The sequence below is a fragment of the Callithrix jacchus genome, chromosome 4 (assembly GCF_049354715.1).
Source record: "Callithrix jacchus isolate 240 chromosome 4, calJac240_pri, whole genome shotgun sequence".
NCBI lineage: Eukaryota > Metazoa > Chordata > Mammalia > Primates > Cebidae > Callithrix > Callithrix jacchus.
Genome location: NC_133505.1, coordinates 169981939 through 170006482, shown reverse-complemented (window position 1 = coordinate 170006482; position 24544 = coordinate 169981939). Strand labels below are relative to the sequence as shown.

Genomic DNA, 24544 nt, shown 5'->3' with positions numbered 1-24544 from the left:
TCTTTTATTGATCGTCACCACTTTAACAATCTCAACGAATGGAAACAACAGCAAGGCCCTTTCCTCATTCTTAGCCTTCACATGTAAAAGAGAAAGAAATCTGAACATTGTCCATATTTAATCTGTTCTCTTCATTTTTACTGCCACTGCCTGAGTTCAAGCTCTCATTGTTCCATACCTGGACTGTGGCTATTAACAGTACCATGAGAGCGATGATGTCTTTTCATATTCCTGTGCCGTTACCTAGCACATTTCATATACAAACATTTCTAGGATAAAGACATGATACTAAAATGTTGCTGTTTTATATTCAGATGTCCTTTTTAGTGTTCAAGTTCCAATTAATTTTCAAATTTTAAGAGGTTTATTTTAATCTGTCCTTAACATGGCAAATTTATACTATTTATGTACAATCTTACAAGTACAAAGGAAAGAAACTAATCAAAACAATCACTGTTCAGTAACCCCAAACAATACAGCGTAGGTAAGTTTTCAAATTCAGTCAATTCCCTATCAAATAATAAAGAAAATATTATACCAATGTTAAACAAAGAGATGTTTAAGTTTATGATAGGTAGACTGCTTATTGATGACACTGATTTTAGACTTGAGAAAATCAGTGTTCTATGATAGACAAAACAAGATTACCATAAATCCCCAATTTATTTGTGAGCTACCTTGTTCTTAATGGCTGGGTTTATTAAGACATAAAACATGTTTTCTGGCTGGGCGCAATGGCTCCCACCTGTAATCCCAGCACTTTGGGAGGCTGAGGCAGGAAGACTGCTTGAGCCCAGGAGTTCAAGACCCGCCTGGCTGGGCAACATAGCGAGACCTTGTCTCTAAGATAAAACAAACCAAAAATTATTTAAATATAAATATATTTTTTCCCAATGAAATGATTAACTGAATAATAGCTCAAAAGCTAGTAGCTCAAAAGCTCAATCTCAACATCCCTAAAGTAAAGGCAAGTTATCTCAAAAACTAAGGTAGTTTTCTGACCAAATTGAAATTAAAAAAAGAAAAACAAACAGTCTCATTAACTTGCAAAATAAATTTAGGTCACCTACTTATAAACAGGAACTGAAATGAGTGGAAGAGTTCAAGCAGTATATAACCTTTGACTGTTTCATAGCCCATTTCATGTGCCAATCTTGAGAAGTTAGGATGAGAAAAGTTCTTTTACTCAGCTCCAGGAGACAGTGCTCTCTCAAACTGGGCTGAAAGTAGATTATCACCTTAAGCTTTCCTTTAATCTTTGATCAGAAACAGCTCAACGTCCCTGGATATGGATACACTGAGAAGCAGATTTCTACATTATATTCCTTTGGCTATTTCAGTAAGAATTTTAATACGGAGACTGAATACCTATGAGTAGATACCCAATTATCCACAGTGCTTTGTAGCAATGATTTTAACAGAGTAGATCCTAACAAACTCTTTTTTAGATAAATCATAGACAAACGTTTCTGTCTAAACTGAGTAATTCTTCCCTAACAACCCCATCTTTTCTTTTGTTCTTCTAAGCACTAGTTCCTTTCAAATATTAAAACATAATATTTACAAAAGAAAGTGCCTACATTTTTAAAACTCGGAGAAGCCTTATTTAAGGAAATGTTAAACTTTGGGAAAATCTCAGCTAAACAAAATGTATTGTTTTCAGACTGTCTTATAATCCTTTCTGGAATTATTTACTAACATCCTAAGAAATTTAGTATATCGCAAACCATAAAAAAAAACTTATGAAGTATTTTGTACACAACAGATAAAACCTTACAGAGTGAAATAAAGAGGAAACTTAAAAAGAAAACAGAGCGTCATAAACTGACTTTTACTAAACCGATCTAGTTGAAGTTATACATCAACAGTAAGTTTCCCTACCTAAAACTTAAAGATATGTTCTGCTATCAAATCACACTGCTATATTAAAACTTTAATAAGTTAATATGTAATCTGAATCATTTCACAACTCCACTGAATAAAAACATATACTAACCTTATGAGAAAAAGTACCTTTAAACAGATTCCTGTACAAACTATCAAAGAAGAAAGATGTGATCTTATTTTTAAAGCATTATTACTTTCCACTCATAAAATTAAGATCACATTCAGGCAAAAATCAAGTGTTAACCTGGGTACTAAAAAGGAGACTTTGAATTTGAATATCATTAAATTTTGATTTAATATCATTTGTTATTCAGAAGAACAAAAGTGAAAGTAGCGTCTATCAAGACTCCTGAGGTTCTTGATTAATCCTTCAATACAAGAAGAAAGCCACACTGGTCAAAGGAACAAAGACTTTAAAGAAAGATAACTTACTACATTGATCCCTCTCCCCATCATCCCTCCAAAACAAATGCCAGCTCAACAGCCAATCTGACACCAATTTCTCAAGACTGATGACAAATAACAACCCTATACTAACTCAGAAGCTATGACTAGCCTAAGTTGATTTGCAAACCCAGGAAAATGAAACAGAAAGACAACTTACAACTCATGTTCCATCATCAACATACGTTATTATTATAAGAGAGACAGCAGAGTACACCATGAATAGTATTATGAATCTAAACTTCTAATATACCAACCAGGCTGGGATCTTACAGGTTGAAAACACAATCCTTGAAAAGACATTTGTCTATCTTACAAAACGTTTGACAATATGGGTATTCACAATGGCCTACATACCCAAGGGATGCCTTTCAAAGCTATTATTCAAAATTAAAGCCCCTTTTAAAAGTATTAGAAAATCAGAATTATATTCACACAAAACTCCAAAAAGTCTCGCTACAATTTAATCATCATATCCAAAGGAAGCAGTTTACCAATACAGTCTGTTTATGTGTTTAAAAGGACAACTAGTATCACCAACAGCTAGACTTTGCCAATATTTAGCAAGTCTACTACTCCGGCAGATGTTATAGAACAATCTCTAACAACTTGAAATTGATAACTGGGCAAATTTAGTGACTAAATTATTACTGACTCATTCAAAATATAACAAGTTTACTTATATAAATCAGTTAACTCTATTCATAAATCATTTATAACATCTCCATGGATTCAAGTAAGTACTTAAAAACTTGACCAGCCCAATAAACAGTTTGATGGTCTAAATATAACTTCAGTGTTTTTTCCTGTCTGTAGTTTTATGAATGCATGAGAAGCTTAAAGTCTTAAATAACTTAATCTTTTATCTTTCATACAAGACTGAACTCCTTCAAGAACAGGATTATTTTTCTTATGCGTAATCACAAAAACCATATTGAGTGCATGCCTCTATCAGGTGTCATACATTTGTTGCCTTTACTTCTCCAAACAATCATATGAAGTGAACCTTGTAACTTTAGACAACAGATTCTAAAAAGCAGACGTATGCTCAAAGCCAATGTGATCATCTCAGTTATTTTTCGGCAAACACTTATTCGAATTCCCTTCTCATTGTAAACAAAGTGACTTGATATCACTAATGCAGGGTTTCTCAACCTCAGCACTACTTACATTTAAGGCCAGATAATTCTTCGTTGGGTAGCTGGAGGGGCACAGGCGTTGACTATCCTGTGCACTGTAGAATGTTTAACAGTATCCCTGGACTCTACCCAATAGATGCCGACATTACTCCCTCCCAAGTTTTAACACCAAAAATACCCCTAGCCATTGCCAAATGTCCCCAAGCGGTAAAACTGCCACCAGCTGAGAATCACTGGACTAATGAAAAAGAACAAGAGCAGAGGTCAGAGGTCTTATACATGCTTATACTATTTGGCTTGAATCTAGCATTTCAGTGACCCGCAATAGAGTGTGCCCTAGCAGCCACTGCCCCCTTTACCCTGAGCCCAGCAGGAACATAAATGGAGAAGATCTAAACCCATCCACAGCTAGCCTCAATCAAGCTAGACTCCACCTTAATCAGTAGACCCTCAGCCGACATACAGACCCATGAGCACAGAAATGAATGCCTATTATTTTAAGTCACCAAGTTTTAGAGTGTTTTATCATGGAGCATTATTGTGGCAACTGTTGACAAATACAGCCAAAAACTGGATAAGCTAAAATTCCAAACCTAGGCCTATCTGTCTCAAAAACCTACTGACTTTATTATATAAAAGAGTTATTTCAAATGAATTAAATATTCTTACCCAGGATGTGCTTGGTACACAGTAGATGCAACAGATGTCTGCTTTATTAATAAATATTAATTCTGTAAAAGTTTTAATACATTTTCAATGGCCTACTCATATTAGTTTCTCGTTCTCACATCATAAGGCCAAACTTCAAAAAGTTGGAAAGGGCACTACAGCACTGCTTCATTTCTCAGACCTTGAATTTAAGACTGTCTTCTCCTATTAGTTTCAGAGCTCTGCACAGCTAAGTCCAAAACACTATCTCTAACACTGACTTCTGTAAGTAAGGTGCTATGTGCAAATGCAAAAGACAACAGGTTTAAAGAAAAAAAAAAATTAACAACATTTCAAAGAATGAGTTTCATACAAACATGCACAACAAATACTTACTGCGCATATACTATTTACCAGACACTATTCTAAGCACTGAAAGCCAAAAAGGTTCCTGCCCTCATAGAGCTTACACTCTTGTAACATACAGTATAAAGACCTTTTCCAACTGCTTCACTCATATGAACTCTTTAGTCCCCATAATCTTGTGAGAATTTTAATATCTCCATTACAGAAATGAGAAAACTAATAACCAGGAATGAAAAGTGATTTGCTTAAGTCACAAAACTACATCACTTCCCAGCCTTTTTGATTAAGATCGAGGTGTAGTACCAAAGTCACAAATCAAGCAGCAAAACTAGCTGGAAGTCTCAATCTGAGTTCCTACTTTTGACCACAGCATGATACTGCCCCTCTACTAACTCTCTAACTGCACATCTTACAACACTTCCCAAGCATGTTCCTGCCTGAGTCGGCTGTACTTACTGTTCACGCTGCCTGGAATGTTTTTCTGTCAAATGGTTTTCATGCCTTCCTCCCATCATTCTGTTCCTGTCTCTCCATTCCCATCATATTAGAAGAGATTTCTTTCCTGATTACCCTTAAAAATGAATACTTCCCTCCATGCACAGTCACTATTCATCTGTCTACCACACTTTATGTTTCTCCATAAAACTGATTACAGCTATAGATTCATTTCTTGTCTTTGCCACTGAAATGTCCACTCCACGAGAAAAGTAACATTGCTTAGTTCATCACTTTACCACATTTAAGGCCTCCTAAAATGATGCCTGGCAAAATGACCAGGTACATGATCACCTACTTGTTAGCCTGGCTGACCCTGCCCCGTCTTAGAAACAAAAAATTTGTAAAGGAATGATTCTCATACTTCAGCATCCACTGGAATTATCTACAGGGCTTAACAGTCAGATTGCTAGGCCTCACCCTTACCCCTAAGTTTCTGATTCAGTAAGTATGGAAAGGGGCTTGAACATTCACAGTTCCCGATACTAGGGTCCAAGGAGTGTGTTTTGAGAGTCACTGATCAAAACAAATGTCATGCTCCAACACACCTGTCAGCAACAGTAGTTCACCATGGCAAGAAGTCACAAGTGGAGGAGGAAGAAAAGGACTATAGTGAACAGGTACCCTCTAGACTCAAGTCCTGACTTAAAAGACTGTATGAAACACATGTCTTTTAAAGCATGCATAAATATCCCTTATTGAATAGGACTTCTTCTTTTAAGAAGAGATGGAACCAGACAGATTAATATTATATTCTCTAACATGGCCTTATGATCTTGCATATTCTATGTTAATGTTCACTGCAGAAACATTATCCCTTAAGGTATAAATAAACAAGAGACAGTTGATATCATTTTGGGATAGTGAAAAACCTAATAGCAGTAGGTCCTAATTGGAACAAATCACAATTTCACATTTCTAGAAATAATCCTAATACCTACTGTAGGCTCACAGTGGTCATGTCTAGGTAATGGTAGGTTAACCTCACTTCCCTAGTCAGAAAGGCCCAAAACACAATCACTCTTCTAAGAATCTGAATTTAAAAGATAAATGCCTGGGAGGCACTGATGCCAAGTTATGTTAGCAAGGCTCTCAACTGAGAAGTTCCATAAACTCTTGCTGCTCAATTCTCAGATGCCCTGGTTCCTAGCCTAACATGACATTTTGGTTTCCAGCTATTCTTTTAATCCTCTGTATCACTCAATAATCTTCCAACAAACTCCTCTTTTACCTACATTATCCAAGACTATTTGTGTATTTGCAACCAAAAATACCTATAAAAAGAGTAAATGTATATAACTTTTAAAAGAGTATCAGATCAAATTTTGCAAATTGTATTGTAACTGTAAAATACCTAAGCTTTTTCCTATTAATTCAACTTAAGACATTTATTTCTCATCTACACACTATTCTGTTCACATAACCATTAAATCAGAGCATATTTTTTGACATTATACTCCTTTTTTCATCTGCTTTCATAAACGTCCTCTGAAACTTAACAAAAACCCACTATATTTTCTTAGTTTACTCAACAGGTATTGCTGCCAATATCATGGGGGAATACAGTGTAGTGAATAACAAAGGCAAGGTTCTTGTTTTATGTACACCTTATATTTTTGGGGGGAGACAGAAAGAGAGAAAATCAAAAAAATGCCCGATTATAAGTGCTATTGCAAAGAAAAAAAAAAAAGACAACGTGAAACAGTGAGTAGCTAGATGGCTTTTAAATAAAATGGTCAGGGGAAGCCTCTCTGAAGCGACATTTGAGCTAAATTCTTAATGACAAGAAGTAGTCAGCCAGTAGAGATCAGAGTACAAATAACACAAAATCCCTAAGACTGGGAGTAGACTTGACTTGTTCTAAAAGCCAAAAGAGGGCCAACGTGACTATAGTGTGGTAAAGAGGAGGGAAAATCATTTAAGATGAGGTCAGAGAAATAGAATGGACCATATCGTATAGGGTTTTGTAACAAAAAGCAAAAAATCTGGATTTATTTAGAAATTAACAGATACAGGACAAGGAGGCTATTCACAACAAGATGCTTATAGAGAGTAGCTGAACAATGGACTAAGATGGGGGGAAGTCAGATTACAAACAGTGGTTTCGGTAAAAATTTTAAGAGCTGAAAAGAACCTTCTAGCCCAACATCTTTATTTTACAGAAAGAATGCTGTGGCCCAAACTGTGGCTTCTTGAAGGTCAGATTAAAGATGAGCAGAGTTGTGCTTGGTGCTCTGTGGCAGTTAGGCCAAAGTGTTTTCCACAATTCCTCACCCCATTTTGAAACCCAAAAGTCTATACCATGTGCATTTCCAAAGTGACATAGCAGCAATCAAATGGAAACAGTATTTATAAAGAAATTTTTAAAATTATCCATGCCAAATTTTTCACAGTTCAGTTGATGACTGACTTTTTTAAAAGTGGCTAATAATACTTAAGTATTTACCACCAAATATACTCTTCCCAAAACACGTGAAGTAGAACAAGATTGAATAAAACAACAAAATATACTTACATCTGGGTATTCTTTTACAGGCACATAAAGTTTCTCTTGTAACTGAACAATAGGTCCCACAGCATCAGGCAATTCTGCACTCCTTTTCTCTGTACTGCCATTTAATGTGTCATTGTACATGTCTTTCCGTACTCTGCTAATTTCTGTTAAAAGTAAAAATTTTAAATGTGTTAGACAAAAAAAAATATTCTTGCTAGTCCAGGGGAAAAAAGAGAGGGCAGGGGACGGTTTCATTGATAAAGTGTTAAAACTCAAATAAAGAGCTCCTGGCCTACTCTATTATTCTCTGGATTAATCCCATGTTGAACAGGACTATAGCCTTATTAATTTCTACCACAAACCAGTTTTTATATGAATCAAATACGTATCTTATTAACTTCAGAGCCCAAGCTCCTTCCTAATCAGTATAATATGGACTTGTTAGTTTTAATTTTTCCGTGTCTAAATGAGGCCAGTCATTCTAATTGATAGCTTCAGTGAAACAACTGTAAGAATGCGTGTCAGACAAAACTAATACCAAAGCCTCTTTTGTACTTAAGAACTAATCTGTCTGAAGGACATTTAAACTGGACCACTTCATTCGATTATTTTTAGGTATCTTTGGAATATCCAAACAGAGATGTTCAAAAGACAACATACTCCAAGTTCAGCAGAAGTCTGAGTTTAGTACACAAATTTAATGGTTAAAGCTATCAGAAGAGATGTTTTAGAGCAAGTAACGGGAGAAAGGAGGACAGAAAACACTTTAGAAAGAGCAAGGGGTAAGGAAAAGAAGATCTAAACCAAGAAGAAATGGAGGCAGGCAGGAGAACTAGAGAACAGAGATGTCACAAAAGCTAAGAAGTGACAGAGTCAAAGGCAGGTTGATCAATAGTATCCAATACTAAAAAACAATGGTAAGATAAAGAGCAAAAGATGGCATCTTGGATTTGCCCACTAAGCCATTGGTAATTAGAAAAGTTTCAAGTAAAAGATGGTAAAAGATCAAATTACACTGGGTTAATGATAGAAATATTAAATGTAAAAAGTAGAGATACCTAAAATCAATGACCTGTTTTTAAAAGCCTGTATTACTGTTCTTAGATATACACATCCTTCATATTTTTTTGAAGTAGAAGAATTCTATTTTAATGTTGAGTCCTATAAAGAAAACTGATTCTTTCAAAAATTGTTAAGCTTCCAGTATGCACTAGAAGACAGGCTCCTGTTTACTGGAACAAACTGCCTAATAAGGGTTGTCATTATTAAGGTTAGCCAGACGCCTCTGTAATGTCTCTCTATGCTACCGTTTGTGTCCTCCTTGGGAGAAAGGCTTACACCCATTAGTATTTAAAAATAAAGCATCCTTTCTTTTTAAAATGTATTTTGTATGGTTTCCAAACATGAAATTTCAATCTATTGATAGTTCCTAAGGAACTATCAAATATGAATGTACTTTTAAATTTTTCTAACTAGTTATTTAAATCAGTTTCAGTTAAACAAAATACAACACAGCAAAAAGGCAGGATCAAAGGTACTCTTACTCAGTTATAAAAATCTTAAATCAATTAAAAAAGGCACTGTAATACATTTTCTGCTTCAGTGATACCAATACTCATTTTATTACAAATTTTATCTCTTAAATAACAATTTGCTTGTTAAAGCTTACCAAATGCTTTCCTCTGAATAGCAAATAAAATCAACACAAATCAAGAGATTACCTTGGATTTGACTACATAAGGGCAGAATTTTATTCTTTCTTAAGGTTCTTTATATACTTCTAGCTTTATAATTAAATATTTCCTAACAATGTCCAGTATCAAATTAGTGTTTATCTTAAATTGGCATATGACAGCAATTCTCAAATCAAGTTTCCAACACCCAAGTAATAATTTAAACATAAATGCTCATTTACATCATTTACATAATTACAGCAAGTAATTAACCAAGAGGCACTAGAAAAATTTAATCTAATTAAAATCACACATATATCCTTTAGCTGGGTCTCTGGACTAAAAAAGCACTTTCTGTATAATAATTACTTAAATTTCTTCTTTAGAAACCACCTATTCTTACTATATAGTTAGTACCACAACAATATCAAAGCCTCAGAACAGCATTAAATAAAACCATATATAAAATTTGCTTAAAAATATAGATGCACACATCTGAAATAAACAGAAAAAGAAAAATGCACTAAGACATGGTAAAATTAGTTCAATACTGAAAAATCTTCTATAAGTAACCATAGTAATGTAATAAATCTGGGGAAGAAAAAATAGTGATTTTCCAGGTAAACAAATATATCAAACTTAGAAAAAAAATCTATTGCAAGTTATCAGGAAATTCAGATGACCAGATTAAAAAATGTACAGAGGCCAGGCGCGGTGGCTCACATCTATAATTCCAGCACTTTGGGAGGCTGAGACAGGCAGATCGCAAGGTCAGGAGATCAAGATCATCCTGGCTAACACAGTGAAACACTGTCTCTACTAAAAATACAAAAAATTAGCTGGGCGTGGTGGCATGCACCTGTAGTCCCAGCCACTCAGGAGGCTGAGGAAGAAGAATCGCTTGAACGTGAGTAGGCAGAGATCATGCCACTGCACTCCAGCCTAGGTGACAGAGTGAGACTCCATCTCAAAAGAATTAAAAAAAAAAAAAAAAAACTCACGCTTCATATATATGCATCTATCTGGTTAGAGGATACAATGTATTAACCACTGAAGTTGTATTTTTATAAACATCTATGTGATTCTTGGATTAATAACACAAAGTTGCATGAGATTTTATTACTCAGCGTGTCCCCAAGACCTTGAACAGTGCCCGGAATACATCTGGCCCTCAATAAATATTTGGTGGGGGTAAAGAAAGGGAAGAAAGAGCTAGGTTTCTGGAGCATGAAAGTTAAACAAGTCATGTTCCAACTCTCAGAGAACTTATTCTAATAAGGAAAATAGATAAGAAGTCTTTGTAGCATGATTTTTTTCAGTCTCTAAGATATCACTTAATTCCATAACAGAACACAAATTAACATGTAAGATAGTAATGATGGAAATCAAAAGATGACTAAGACATAGTTCGGTCCTCAAGGACTTTACAATCTTATTCCCTGTTGAATTTGACCAACTGTGTACTATCTTTATAAACAGGACAAAAGAAAATCATCACTTCCCAGAGTATTATTCAGAACACTGAAGTCAGAACAAGTTCTGATTCCAGTTCTAATAGTAACTTTGTGATTTTAGACAAGTCTCTTTCTTACAATCTCACTGTGCCTGTGGTTCGTGTACTTACTAAATTAATGAACTGAATCCATTTGTTTCCAATCTTAGTATGCAAGAGCCCCATTTATTCTTTTTCTCCATAATCCTATTTTTTAAAGTTTCGTTTTGAAAACTTTCCATTCCGTAAGTCCTGGCAATCAGAGCTTCTTGGAATGTTACCCTAGCAAGAGTTTATGATTATAGTCAAATTACTATAGAAACATGCAATGAGTATGGGTTTGGGAAATGCTTTAGTCCTTTTGTAAGTAGTTGCTTCACAGGCATTCATTCACAAAATGAGGACTGCTTCATAACTAATGCTGTAAACACTATAATATTTGACACAGCACTCCTGTGCTTCATAACTAATGTCGTATACACTATTTTGCTGTATCAAACATTATTCTGCTGTATCCAACATTACAATGCTCAAATGCCCCACCACCACCACCACCACCATACTACTTCATCAACCCACAGCAGTTGTTCAGAGAATTAAAGGTTCAGAACCATTTGCTTAATCACACATAGTACAAAAATTCTCCCAACATGAACCCCAGGCATGTATCTTTTATCTAAATATTCCCAATACCAAAAGAAATTGTTTTAGACATCTCTGAAGATCTTAACTATTATAAATTTGTTTTAATAAACCGAAATATGCTCTCCTAAAATTTCCACCACTGGCCACCACTCAGAAGGCCCGAAAGACATTTGAAAAATTCTAAAATATCTAAGTGTCCTCTTCCCTAAATCAGTGACATGGTTTCATACTCTCCCACTTGTTTAGATGCACTCTCATTTGTCTAGATCCCTTTTAATATGTAAAACCCTATACTGTATAAAATATTCATGATCGGCCGGGCGCGGTGGCTCAAGCCTGTAATCCCAGCACTTTGGGAGGCCGAGGTGGGTGGATCACGAGGTCAGGAGATCAAGACTATCCTGGTCAACATGGTGAAACCCCGTCTCTGCTAAAAATATACAAAAAATTAGCTGGGCATGGTGGCGCGTGCCTGTAATCCCAGCTACTCGGGAGGCTGAGGCAGGAGAATTGCCTGAACCCAGGAGGCAGAGGTTGCCGTGAGCCGAGATCGCGCCATTGCACTCCAGCCTGGGTAACAAGCGCGAAACTCCATCTCAAAAAAAAAAAAAAATTCCATGATCAATGGGTAAGCCGACTGAGGCTATCAACCTCTAGTCCCAAACCCTGGACCCTCCATAATCACTGTTTAGGAGCTGATGATGTTTAAGAACGTCTTTACTTTCTTAGCAAACACAGCACACTGTTGACATGCTGCTGATGATGGTGCTAAGACAAATCTCTACCATTCCATAATTCTACAACTGTTTGTTTAGACATTAACAGAAGACTTCAAATTTTTTTTTTCCTGGTTATTTTCTGCTACACATATCCCTTCAGCAGACTGATATTAATCTATCAGCTGATATTCTTTAAGGATGAATAGTCTCTGAGTCAAGAATCCAACTAACTGCAATTTTATAGAGCACACATTTTTTTGGCCCAGATATCAAAACACAGGCATACCTTTTATCAACTACCTGATGAAATCTCAAACTACAATGGGACCAGAACCTCCCTCTGGAGCCATCAGTTTAAATAGAAAATAATCTGTTTTGGAATCTACAGGCAGTACCATCAAGTTTAGAATATGTATTTTGCAGCTTTGGGGAGTATCCACCTTTAAAGCATTTAGGTTCCTCCCATTTTCTTTAATTTACCTTTTTTTTTTTTTTTTTTTTTTTCAAATTTCAGTATGCTGAAAATTATTTCTGGTTTAGGTCTGAAAACACATTACTATTTACTGTCTCATCACATTTCTCTGCTTTATCTTTTTTCTTTTCCAAACTAAGGCACAAGTATCAGTTAATTCTGCTCCATCACTGCACAGCACTGTTGTATATGACCTGCTGATATCACACAGTCTACCTTATTCCTTTTCCTCTCCCCTTAATTCACCCAACCATGGATTTCACTAAAAGGTTTTAACGTCATTCTTATGTTTCATAAGCCTCAGTTCATTTTTGTCTCTGGCTTTTCCGCTACCACCACTCTTTTACTGTATCCAAATTATTGTATGTATACTCTGCCACTTTTCAATTTTGTACACGTTCTTTTAAAATCTGAATTAATGGACTGGGTATGGTGGCTCACACCTGTAATCCCAGCACTTTGGGAGGCCGAGGCGGGCGGATCACTTGAAGTCAGGAGTTTGAGACCAGCCAGATCAACGTGGCAAAACCCCATCTCTACTAAAAACACAAAAATTAGCTGGGCGTGGTGGCAGGCAACTGCAACCCATGATTACTGAGTAGTAATCTCAGCTACTCAGGAGGCTGAGGCAGCAGATTTGCTTGAACTTGAGAGGCGGAGGCTGCAGTGAGCTAAGAGACTCTGTCTCAAAAAAATGAAAAAGAAAAAAAAAATTTGTATTATTGGATTTAACTAACAGATCAAACACTCTATGGAAAACTAGAACACTGGAAATAAAGACAACAGGAAAAACTGTTAAAATAATTAAAAACTATGGGCTGAGAAATCTAAATTACAACACTGAGCAGTCATTTCCCAAAATATCTAAATAGATAACTAAGACTGTGTATAAATTCAATACTGCAATGTTGGAAAATCAAATAATCAAATATAGCTCTACATTACTTTCTAGTTTGGAAAGGTTTCAGCAAATTTTTTAAACTAAGAAAATGAAAATTAGGAAATGAAACACGAAAAATATTTACTAAATCATAAGCAACAAAAGTATTAATAAAAAGTAAAATTCAAAACCAAAATGCATAAAAGAATTACTTTCAGAATTTGTAACAATACAAATTAAAACAGTTTTAAAACACTGAAAAAAATTCACATATGGTATATTTTATACTTAGTGCTATGGTGGCTGATTCAATTGCTCAACCTGCAATGCTGATGTTATAGACACATATTTTTTCACTGGGTATCTAACTGCTGTTTCTTTGTACATCAGATTTGAATCCATCAACAAAATTGGCCTTATCACTGCACTAGAGCAGGACCTAAAATAAAGGAATAAAAAGGTTATGGTGTCATTTGATCATAACTGCATTTTTAAATTAAACATTTTCCATTAACTTATGGAAAATGTTAGTTGTTAGTAAAATGTCAGCTATGTATAAACACATATATAATTTGATATATATATAGTATAAATTTTATGAGGTAAGTTAAAATAACTGCTTTCATCTGAAATTTAAATGGGCTCCAGTATCTCTACACTATCTGCAATCTCTACCTCTTGGTAGACATTAATATAGCACACTAACACAAATAGCCAAGTAAAATTTTAGTTATTTTAGATCTTAATAACAAATTACTAGTTTTTATTTACATACTTATTAAATCTTAAAACAATAATATTAGTAATCTATTTAAAACTGAAGAAAAACTGCCACTTCATAAAGAGGAGGCTGTTATTATGTACCCTCATGTATTTAGGGTTAACAAAGATCTCTTCAGTAAAAAAAAACAAACTTTGAGTTGACTGAATACAGAGAAAGTTTTGAAGTTATTTTTGAGCTGAGAAAAACCCATGGAATATAACTTTACTGTGCTATTTTTAAGAGTCCAAATTCACAAGGTACACAGAGCAACTAGATTAAAAAGCAAGTTACCAGAGTATGTACTATTAAGCGAAATATGTTTTGCTTACTCTAACAACCAAATAAATTAAATCTGATTTAATTTCAAAGCAACTGCTTTCAAACTGGCAAGAAAAAAAAAAAGGAAAATCCCAAGCTACCAGTAATTCTCTAGATGAAATCTTATTCCAGAGGTTAAATTGTACTCTGTACTTCACAAGTCTAAGTCCGAAAACAAAAACTACAAAATTAAATTCATCATAACCCCCCTATATATTTCCAAAATTAACAATTGTGCAAAACTGTTGATAAATTGATAAATTTCACATACAAAAATATGAAACAGCAAAAACCTTGTAACAATGCTAATTCAATTTCCCTGACTGTTCTCAGCAGCAGTTCTGTATTACAAAGACACACATTCCTGGAGTTATAGAAAAGAGCTTTTATTACAGGATCAAATTTATACTTAAGTATATACATTTTTTGATAGACACAAAGAACTCAAAAAAGAGACAACTATTATCAACAATCATCTCTGGGAGATGGATTTACAAGGACTAATTAGCTTTCATGTTATTACATAAATTTTTTTCTTTTTTGGGGAAGGAGTCTCACTCTCTCACCCAGGCTGGAGTACAATGGCAGGATCTTATCTTACTGCAACCTCCACCTCCTGGGTTCAAGCGATTCTCCTGCCTCAGCCTTCTTACTAGCTGGGATTACAGGAGCACATCACCACACCCAACTAATTTTTGTATTTTAGTAGAGACAGGGTTTCACCATGTTGACCAGGCTGGTCTCAAACTCCTGACCTCAAGCAATTCACCTGCCTCAGCCTTTCAAAGTGCTGCGATTACAGGCATGAGCCACTGCACTCGGCCTAGTTATCTTAATATTTCAAAAAGTTGAGGTTTCAATGCAAAAGACGTAATAGTCAATGTGATGGACACCTCAAATACTCTAGCTTGATCAGTACATACTCTATGCATGTAGCAAAAAAAAAAACAAAAAACAAAAAAACACGTACCTCATAAATATGTAAAATATTTATCAATAAAAATAAATAAAAGATAAATTGAAAAAATACAAGAAATTGGACCAAGTCACAGCTAGTCTAACCAGCTTTACTTAAGAGTTTCATAGAGGATTTCCTGGCATGAGAAATTCTTATAATTCATTTTAAGAAACAGCAGAGAATGGAAATAAGAAAATGGAACAAGTCACCTTTTCATGTATTGCTGGCCATACTATAATTAAGTGCAGACCAGTACGTTCAGTTTTAATAGTGAGTGAAAAAAAAAGTCTTTGCAGCCCTTCTTTCACTCTATTTTAACGGAACACAGTTCTGCGGATGAACTCCAGGTCTGGGTTACTAAAATGACATCCTGAATGAATAAATGGATACTGCTGGTAGACAAAGAGAGTAAAATAGGTCACTGAACAGAACAGAAGAGAGTAGGGTGTGGGGCGGACATCATTCATTCTTGAAAGCCAGTTACTTTATTTGGATAGGCAGCCTTTCTCATTTAAATTGACTTTTGTTTCAACTTATCAAAAAAAAGTTTACTTTTAAACCTGTTTAGTTTTACATGTTAAATATTTAACTATCATTTATCTAATAGAAAATGTGGTTTTCTGGTCATGTCCTTTCTTCCAATACTCAGGGGAAACCAGTCCTCATCTCTACATAATAGTCATTGTATTAAAATGTAAATTTAAATCTAATGGCAACTAGTTAAGAAACATTTTAACCATCTCAGAAGATCCAACAGTAAGCTGGTTCGATCCTCAGAATCCAGGTAAAATAAGACAAGCTAGCAATTATTATTAACAACTCTTTTCCCAATCCTTTTACTATTTCTGAAAGAATAAACTCTTAGCAATGGAAATGGGTACCCAAGATAACAGAGATAGAAGAAAATATACTCTTATGAGCCGCTGAATTTTTAATTATCTCAATGTATTAACTTTTCAGAAAATACTTTTCTTAAAAGTTTTTACTTGACTTATATAGTGATAGCAATAAATTATAACCCATAAGAAAAGATATAAATAAATAAACCAATACAAGAAGGGGCTAAATCTTCCTTAAAGAATTTTAATTAGTAATAATGCAGACAAAAATCATTCAATGACTGCTAAATTAGTGAGCAAAAATGTGAAAGGATAGCTGTACACTTTCAGAGTACCTCCCCTGTAAGATATTTTTTACTTACTAAGGAAAAAGGAGAAACTGTACAGTGGGGACATTGCCTTAAATAACTAATCAAAGTTAGTATCACCAGTATTAAGACATATGCCCCGTAGCATGATGCACTGAGATAAGCACAATAGCACTTGTGATTGTTTTGCCAAAAATGGTCCTCATTCTAATCATGAGAACACATCAAAGGAACCCCAATTCAAGAACATTTTTATAAAATAACTAGCACTCTTCAAACGGGTTAAGGTCATGAAAGAATGTGAAATGGCCACACATTAGAGGAAACAAAATAAGACATCACTACTAAATACAATGTGGAATCTTGGATCAGAAAAACCAATGAGTAGGAAAACAGGTAAAATTTGGGTAAGATTTGCAGATTAGTGATAGCACTGTATCAATACTCATTTCCTGGCTCCAATAACTATACTATGATTATGTGAGTTGTTAACATCCATACAAGCAGGTTAGACAGCATCACATTTATGGCTATCTGCCCTAAAATGCATCTCCTTGTCTTTTTAGAGATTCCATTTTGTGTTCCTTCTGTACTGACGCCCCCCACAGGCAAGGTCTGTATACACTCGATAACTGGTTGAGAACTACAGGCCAGTCAAACCTACCCCTGTCAGAAGTACACATTCTAAAATGTCTTAAACTACCACTGGGCACCAGAATTTAGTTTAAATAACATCCTTGTAAAATACCAAATCCTCATGTAATTAGATTCCTCCACACTTGTTCTTGAGGAAATGGGGAAAGGTCTGTACCTATTTATTTTGCCCTCTTGAAGCTCCAAATCCCTTGGGGCTTTAAAAGGAATTTGGTAAATCAGAGTGAAATAAAAGAGATGCCCCCAAAATTCTGAAGGAGTTACCTCTGTGTAGGAGGTAGGGGTGAAATGCTTTTTCCTAGGTAAAAATTTATTTGATTTTTAATTAACCTTTCTGATTGTATTCAAAATTTCATCTAAGTTCAATACACAAAGAACCTAAGGATTATAATCATGTAGCCTAGGTTTACCTGAGTATCACCTTAATGCCATAAACAAAGTAAATACATGTCTGTCACTTCAGTGACATTTTTAGGAAAGAAAAAAGAAAATACACGTCAAATGATACTCACAGGTGTTACAAGACAATTCTCTCACGCTATGAAAAAGCCAAGAAGAGATTTTCAAAGGCATAAGAAACAATCTACTATACACAATATTCCAAAAGAACCTCTAACAACAAGCACTGACACTGAATTATAAAGAAAAATAAAACTTCAGCAAAAATATATTGGTCTGTAATAAGAGCAACATATTATACAGTGCCTTCAAATGTCAAAGTAATTGGTACTGAAAACATTATTTTAATATGGCAAGCAATACAATCTCCTTTAATTAAACCACAGTTAGTTTACTTTACAAAGATTCAGAAAATCTAAGTCATGTCATGCTACTGGCAAATCTACGTTTATTACTTTTTTACTGCCTCTTCAAGTGTACATTCTACTATCATATAATAACATTCTTGGACAGCTAATTTAATGAGTTTCTCACTGTAGAATACAGCACTCTGTGTTGAGATTATAAAAGTATAACTGATTAGAACAGAAGCTAAATACTGTATTAAAACAAAATTACGAATACAATCAAACAAAAACTCTGGTAAAGGACATTCCAAACCAATCTTCCACACTGAAATCCGAACACCTATCGCCAACTCCCTTCCCAACGTATCTGATACATTCAAGACCAAACTCCTAAGCCTTCCCCAAAATTTGTTCCTCCTGATCTCAGACAATAGCAAGTCCATTCTCACATTTCATATTCCATCCACTAGTGAATACTGTGTACTCAACTTTCAGACTATATCCCCAATTTCACTTCACCACCACAACCCTAACATCACAGCTGTAATCACAATCATTTCCTACCAAATCTTAACCTAACTGCTTCCAACACTACCTCGGTCAGTCTACTCTTTATTGCTCGGAGTTAGCCTGCTGAAATCCAAGTGAGATATCACTCCTCTGCTCAAACTTTTCTGGTTTCAGGACTCCACCCTCTAAAAATTAATTGGAGGAGCCCAAAGAGCTCCCTGTTAATGCAAGTTGTATCTAACAAAACTTACCATAATAGAAATTAAAACTAAAAATGTTTAAATTATTTTTGATTCATTTTAATTCTAGTAAACTTATTACATATTAACCAAAAATGCACATTTTACAGAAAGTGATGTAGTTTCCAACTAAACAAACTACTGAAAAACTCAGTTTTATACCACTGCAATCTTTTAAATGTCTGTTTTAATAAAGACAACTAGATTCTCTTATCTCTTGAATTCAATCTGTTGCAGTATCAGACAGCACACAGCCTCTGGAAAACTCCACTGTACATTCATAAGTAAATGGTAGTGGAAAACGCAAATAACATCTTATTATCACAAAGATAGTCTGATTTAATAGATTCCCTAAAAGGATGCCCAGAACCACTGCTCTAATGATTTCCTATCTCAGTTGGTATAAAAGCCCAAGTCCTCACAACAATACACAATAACCTACTTGCCCTCACCTCTTTTGTCCTTCTGACCTAGTCTCCTTAACCAACCTAACCTCCGTAGCTAGCTACAATCCACACAAGGAACCAATGGTCCTGCCCTCAAGGTTTTGCACTCTTTTCCTGCCTTGGAAAGCTATTCCCCAGAGAGCAGCATGGCTAACACTAATATCTCTTTCAGAACGCTGCTCCAAATTCAATTTTTCAAGGAATACAATCTTGATCCTCCTATTTTAAACGGAAACTTGCCTCAATTCATAGGAACAATCCAAATCCCCTTTATCCTGGTTCAACTTATGTCTATAATTCACATTTGCTAATACATTACTGTACTTCTTTATTGATTACTGATTGTTGACATTAGAATGTTAACTCTGAGAGAGCATATAGCTTTGTTTTTGCCTTTTGCTATATTTCTAACATCTAGATCCCTGGAGAAAAAAACACCTTTTGAACAAATCTTATTAGGACTATTAACACAAAAACATGCAAAGCTACAAAAACATTTCTTATAACTTCACTCAAGCATCAATATGGTATCTGCTTGACAACTCTGCTAGCTAGCTTACTCCTCTTCCCTTTAAAGTAACATAAATGCACAGTGGTCTTCTGCAAATGGCTTGGTCTCTTTATTCTGAACTTGTGAAGTTTAGAACCTTTTGCTAATAACATATGTTCATTACATCAATGCTAAATTCTAGTGAACCTTAGATCAGATGAGAAAAAATACACAGACATCTAAATATATGATTAGTCTTGGCTTTAAGACTAATGTACTTCTATTGAGCTTTGTCATAACCCCTATACTACAGGCTGCACACAGTTTTTATTTTTTGAGACACAGTCATGCTGTCACCCAGGCTGGAGTGCAAAGGTGCAATCTTGGCTCACTACAACGTCCACCTTCCAGGTTCAAGTGATTCTCCTGCCTCAACCTCCCAAGTAGCTGGGATTATAAAGGCACGTACCACCACGCTGAGCTAGTTTTTTTTTGTATTTTTAGCAGAAGTGGGGTTTCACCATGTTGACCAGGCTGATCCTGAACTCCTCACCTCAGGTGATCCACAGGCCACAGCTGCCAAAGTGCTAGGATGACAGGCATGAGCCACCGCGGCCGGCCCCAATAAAGGCTTTTTAATTTCCTAAGAGTACAAACTTAGCAAAACTGAACTAACCTGAATAAAGTATAACCTGTGTTTTAAAACAAAAACGGTCTTATCAATGATACAATAAAAGATTTCTTCATATGTGCATTCAACAACAACATATTTTATATTTACTATGTACCAGGCACTGACCAATACCCTGGGAGTAAGTCATGTGCAAATACACACATGGTCCCAGTTCTATAACTAAATGAACAAAAACAGTAATTGAAGCAGAGTACCAAATATGATCTCTTAAAAAAAAAAAAACCTCTAAACATACTTTATAATACAAAGAAAGAATTTTACCTTTTATTGAATTTCTATATCTTATAATCATCCTATAACTTAAACTAAGGAAGTTACGCAAATATTAAAGCATTATGTTGGATTCTATGGTCATTTGGTCTATATGGCTAGGAGATACAAATTCAGAATTCAGAGTAATGAGGTCTAATTTCTTCCCACACAAAGAGCCTCCCCAAGAACTCTGCGGTGGAGATCAGCATTTTATTACAGTATCATCAGGTAGATTCCCTTACAGGTAAGTAGTATTTTTATCTTCATTTCATAGTCAGAAAAGAGAGATTTGCGGATTAAGTACTTTCACCAAAGACCACATAAAGATTAAAATCTAGCTCTAACTCCAAAAGCTGCATTCTTTTACTCATACCATTTGGCATCTCCAGCATTATTGCTCCACCCCCAAAATTAAATTTGGTTACTGCTGGAGTGAGTGATCATGATAGTCGGAAAAGCAGTGATGACAGATGGTAAGAGCTAGACAGAGAAGAGGGAAAAGATAGGGCAGTGAGAAGAAATTAGAACTATGAATAAAGAATAGAAGAAAAAAGTAGAGACATATACAATGAGGTGGAAAAGGAAATGGTATATTCAAATTAAAAGTGGAATGAAAATCAGATGAGACATTGTCATTTAAGCTTTTCATCATCCACATTTACTCATCCATGATCTAAGATTATTCTAGGCCAGGCATGGCAGCTCACATCTGTAATCCCAGCACATTGGGAGGCCAAGGCAGGCAAATCACTTGAGGTCAGGAGTTCAACGTCAGCCTGGTCAACATGGCAAAACCTCGTCTTTACTAAAAATACAAAAATTAGCCAGGTGTGGTCACATGCCTGTAATACCAGCAACTCAGGAAGCTGATAGGAGAATTGCTTGCTCCCTCGAGGCAGAGGCTGCAATGCAAGCCAACGCACTCCAGCATAGGCAACAGAGCAAGACTATGTTGCAAAAAAAAAAAAAAAAAAAAGAATTATTCTAGAGCAAAACTTCTTAGTTTGATAGAATAAATTCTTTCACTTTAACAACAAATATTTGTAGGTAATGGATGCTCAAGAATCTGCTATTATTAACTACAATAGCTCCTATCTTTCTATGGTATCAGACACTGTGCTGGTGACACATGGGTAAGTAATACAACTCTTGTGCGTGAAAACCTCGCAGTGGGACAAGCTGTGGAGGGTGGAAGACAATGAAACTGATGATGTGGACCCCTTTTGGGCCTAGGTTAATGTGTGTGTTTGTCTTAAACATAAGGGTCTAAGAAGTAAAAACTAAATAGAAAATTTTAAAAACAGAAAAAAGCTTATAGGAGAAGGATATAAAGAAAATATTTTTTACAGCTGTAGAATGTTATCTGTGATTTAAGCTGTAAATGTAGTCAAGTTTAAAAAAATAGAAGTTTATAAAGTTATTATTGAAGAAAAATATTTTTTATAAATTTAGTGTAGCCTAAGAATATAATGTTTATTAAGTCTACAGCAGTATCCTAGGACTGTGACAGATTCACTCACTGAATCACCCGGAGCAACTTCCAGTCATGCAAGCTCCATTTATGGTAAGTGCTTTAGAAGGTATACTATTTTTTATCTTTTATACCATATTTTTACTGTACCTTTCCTATGTTTAGATACACAAATACTTACCATTATATAATAATTGCCTACAGTATTCAGTACAGTAGGATGCTGTACAGGTTTGTAGCCCAGGAACAAAAAAAAAGGCTATACCATATAGCTGAGATGTGTAGTAGACTGTATCATCTAGATTTATGCAAGTACATCCTATGAATGTCCACAAAACAAGGAAACAAAATGATACATTTCTCAGAATCTATCCCCATCTTTAAGCAACGCATGACTGTACATTGTGTGTGTACGTATATATTTCTCTTTAAAATAATAGTACTGGTCATCAATATCATTATAAATGTGATGTAAAATCATATATTATGGAAATACTGTTTTCTGGAAGATATTACTACTGATATGATAATTATTTATCTGAAATCTCAAAATAGTCTCTTCCCGGACTCCGTAAGCATAAAAATTACTCTGAAAAGATACCTAATGGCAGGGCACAGTGGCTCACGCCTGTAATCCCAGCACTTTAGGAGACCAAGGCAGGTGGATCACCTGAGGTCAGAAGTTAGAGAACAGCCTAGCAAACCTGGTGAAACCCCATCTCTACTAAAAATACAAAAATTAGCTGGGCGTGGTGGCAGAGCCTGTAATCCCAGCCACTCAGGAGGCTGAGACAGGAGAATTACTTGAATGTGGGAGACAAGAGATGGCAGCGAACCAAGATCGCACCATTGCACTCCAGCCTGGGTGACACAATGAGACTCTGTCTTAAAAAAAAAAAAAAACACCTAACAAATGCTGTTTTGCAAATGACTTCTCCTATGCAGATTTACTATACATAGTAAAAGGAAGGTAGAATGTAACAGCTTAACTTTTCCAACTCATTTTTACTGAGTTCCTCCTCAAAATTCAACCATATAATCCAAAAAATCTTAAAAACTACTCAAACATAAACCTCACAGTACATTTAGCTTATGAAAATGACCATCAAATACTTTGCCAACAACACTCTTTTTAAAAGGTCAGAGCTTTTTGTCCAGAATCTGACCTTTTTTGGCTTAACACACTTTTCTGGAGTTTAAAATTAGTTTAACCTCAAATGAATAATTTGAGGGAAAGAGAGATAGGAGAGGAGGGTATATTTGCTTGTAATACACATTTGCATGAATTTAGAATGCATATTTGTATTACTGTAATATAAATTTGCAAAACTGTAACTCAAACCCTAAAACAGTTATCTAAACAAGAATAAATGTCAATGTGAAACTGCAACATTACTATGTTCACCTTCCTTACCTTATAGCACCCTGACAGTGTAAGAATCTTGAGCTAATTTAGTGATGTAACTGTTCAACACACGACTCCAAAATCCACTCACAACCACAAAAAAAATCTCAATTACTTCAGGTGTTTTTCAGACTCTGGCATAAACAGTCTTGAAGTAAATTATGGCTACGTTTCCGGGGTGGATTTAAGCATGCAACTAGAAAAACTCCTTTTTTTTTTTTTTTTTGAGACAGATCTTGCTCTGTCACCAGGCTGGAGGGCAGTGGCGCAATCTTGGCTCACTGCAACCTCCACCTCCTGAGTTCAAGTGATTCTCGTGCCTCAGCCTCCCCAGTAGCTGGGATTACAGGCGCGTGCCACCACACCCAGCTAATTTTTATATTTTTAGTAGAGACAAGGTTTCACCATGTTGGCCAGGATGGTCTCGATCTCCTGACCCCATGTTCCGCCCACCTCATCCTCCCAAAGTGCTGGGATTACAGGTGTGAGCCACCGTGCCCGGCCTCTTATTCCTTTTCATACCTTTAGTCTTGTGACCACAACAACCTCAGTAAGTTGTTCCCTGAATAATTTGTAAAATGTTTTTGTTTTCTCCATCAAAATCTTAAGCTCTCATACTTGCTTTAAAACTAAACACTTCTATAATTCTATACTTAAAGAGAACAAAGATTTACCACAGCTATACCCTTATTACATGACGTACCATGCTGCCCAAAAATACAGTCAAAAGAATCAAGGTTGTATGTAAACAAAATCTAATAACCTTCTAGGAATAACCCTTCTTCCCCTTTAAACCCCAGTAGTTTCAATAAGTACAACGAGAAATGTTTTATTTATATTTTACATTAGCGTTTTTACACTTTAAACATTTACCTCGTTTGGATAGGTAAATGTTTCCAAGAGCCACAAATAACTATCTAAAGTGACATAGCTATCTGTTAACCAATAATGTATACTGTGGGAGAGAACAGGCATCTCAAAATACATGCTACAATGCACCTAAATTCTGGATTAAACACTTTTAATAGTGTATACTGGATCTAGGGTTCAGTTATTCCTAAGAAATTACAAACATTGGCTACTTTGAGTAAAAAGTG

The 24544-nt window shown here is 35.3% G+C and overlaps 1 protein-coding gene across 11 annotated transcripts in view; it reads right to left on the bottom strand.

The window, feature by feature from the left end:
• The window catches only part of QKI (QKI, KH domain containing RNA binding), a 160233-nt gene that overhangs the window by 113346 nt on the left and 22343 nt on the right, over positions 1-24544 (bottom strand). For all 11 annotated transcript variants that reach the window (XR_013534672.1, XM_035297118.3, XM_035297119.3 and 8 more), the window contains one exon: positions 7495-7637. Coding sequence is in view for 10 of the 11 variants with exons in the window: in XM_035297118.3 (XP_035153009.1) it covers positions 7495-7637 (143 nt within the window). In the remaining variant the exon portion in view is untranslated. The remainder of the gene's footprint in view (positions 1-7494; positions 7638-24544) is intronic.